Source organism: Monoraphidium neglectum (assembly GCF_000611645.1).
Source record: "Monoraphidium neglectum strain SAG 48.87 unplaced genomic scaffold scaffold01639, whole genome shotgun sequence".
In the NCBI taxonomy this organism is placed as follows: Eukaryota; Viridiplantae; Chlorophyta; class Chlorophyceae; order Sphaeropleales; family Selenastraceae; genus Monoraphidium; species Monoraphidium neglectum.
Genome location: NW_014011989.1, coordinates 8,974 through 10,532, shown reverse-complemented (window position 1 = coordinate 10,532; position 1,559 = coordinate 8,974). Strand labels below are relative to the sequence as shown.

The window sequence follows — 1,559 nt, the reverse complement described above, 5'->3', positions numbered from 1 at the left end:
GGGTTGATACGTTTCGCTGTCAAGTTCTACCGCTGTGCAACAGCACCAGGCTAGGACCATGACTCCGCCGGCCTGGGCGCCTCCAGGCATCAACCATCATTTTCAATCCCCTCTTTAGGTAACAGATGCTGCGCAATTTGTGTCAGGTACAGCTGCCAAGGATTGGCGACAGCGGGCCTTGCTGGCAAGCAGCTTAGACGTGGGGGTAATCACTCTCGCGGTCTTTGCACGCCCTGAGTTGCGCTGCAGGGCTTTGGGCTGGTACCGCCACAGGACACCTTTGGCCAAATGCATAACAAACGGGGCATTCCCTTTATTTGATTGGCAACGAGTGCGAGGCTGGTTGTCACGATTCGCACCTTCCCTCGTTCCGGTCGGTCACTGATTGGCATACACTACTCGTACTGTACGACTCGTGTGGCCGTGTGGCCGGGTGGTGGTGGGTATTCAAATGCACACACAGAGCACGATTCTCACAGTATCTAGATACACTACACTGCTTTACTACACTGCTTGCTTGATCAATCAGTCTACGGTCGTCAAGCTCCCCTCCGAGGCCTTTGCACAGCAGGTGCGCGCTGGGGCCTCACCGGTGCCTCTGTAGAAAATCATCCCAGCGTTGAGTGCTGTGCTTTGCAGCTTTGCTGCCTGTGGTTTGTGCTCGCCACCAAGGAGGACCACAGAAGGATCGAGTCATGCTGCTGACTTCTGACCCCATTCCCCTCGTCCTCATTTCTCTCTCCCAACCCCGGAGGGCACCCAGAATTGTGATAATCTGCAATGGCTCGTGCGCTTGTCATGGCGGTGGCTGCCGTGGCCGTGTTTGTCCTGGTCACTCCCGCCCTCGCGGCCCGTGACCTCAAGGCCGTCTCGCCTGCCGTGGGCGCCGTGACTGGCGCGGTCAGCGGCCTGCTCGCGGGCGGCATCCTCCCGAGCGGCAACCTGCCTTTCCTGGGCGGCGCGACTGGCGCCGTCACCAACCTGCCTGTCCTGGGCAGCGCGACTGGCGCCGTCAGCGGCCTGCTCGCCATTCCCCGCGAACTCTCCGTGCCCACCATTCCCAACCTGATCGCGCCCTCCATACTGCCCTTCCTGCCCACCATTCCCGACCTTGATGGCCCGAAAAGCCTGCCCACCCTGTCGCTGCCAACTGGCCCTGTTGTTGGCGCTGTGCAGAGCATCCCCATTGCGGGCGGGCTTATCGGGTAGTTGTACATAGTGGGAATATCCATGCCCTTGAAACACTGCGTGCCTGCTGCTGGCTGCACACTGAACCTGCCCAGCGCCCTGTTGTTTGCTGACCGTATGGTCACATGGCAGGAATTGATGCGTGCTGTCCGTGCGCTGCGGACCAAGGTCCTGGCCACAGGCAAACTCATCCTTAGTATGGCCACCTGCAGGAAGGTGCATGCATGCTGCACGATGCATTGGTGGATGCGACGCACACATACAAACACAAGTAAACAGCTTCGAAGCCTGGTTGTGGATCGATCAGGCTCTTGCAATTGGCATTGCGCGACCAGGAGCCCAAACTTGGTGTCCATTTCGCAGCCTTGCAA

At 59.0% G+C, this 1,559-nt stretch overlaps 1 protein-coding gene across 1 annotated transcript; it reads left to right on the top strand.

Moving 5' to 3' along the window:
• Positions 1-780: 780 nt before the first annotated feature.
• MNEG_8559 (hypothetical protein) lies at positions 781-1,209 on the top strand (the record flags this gene model as incomplete). Its single annotated transcript, XM_014042969.1, has 1 exon — positions 781-1,209. One exon carries the CDS (start codon positions 781-783, stop codon positions 1,207-1,209), a length of 429 nt encoding a protein of 142 aa, XP_013898423.1.
• Positions 1,210-1,559: the final 350 nt, after the last annotated feature.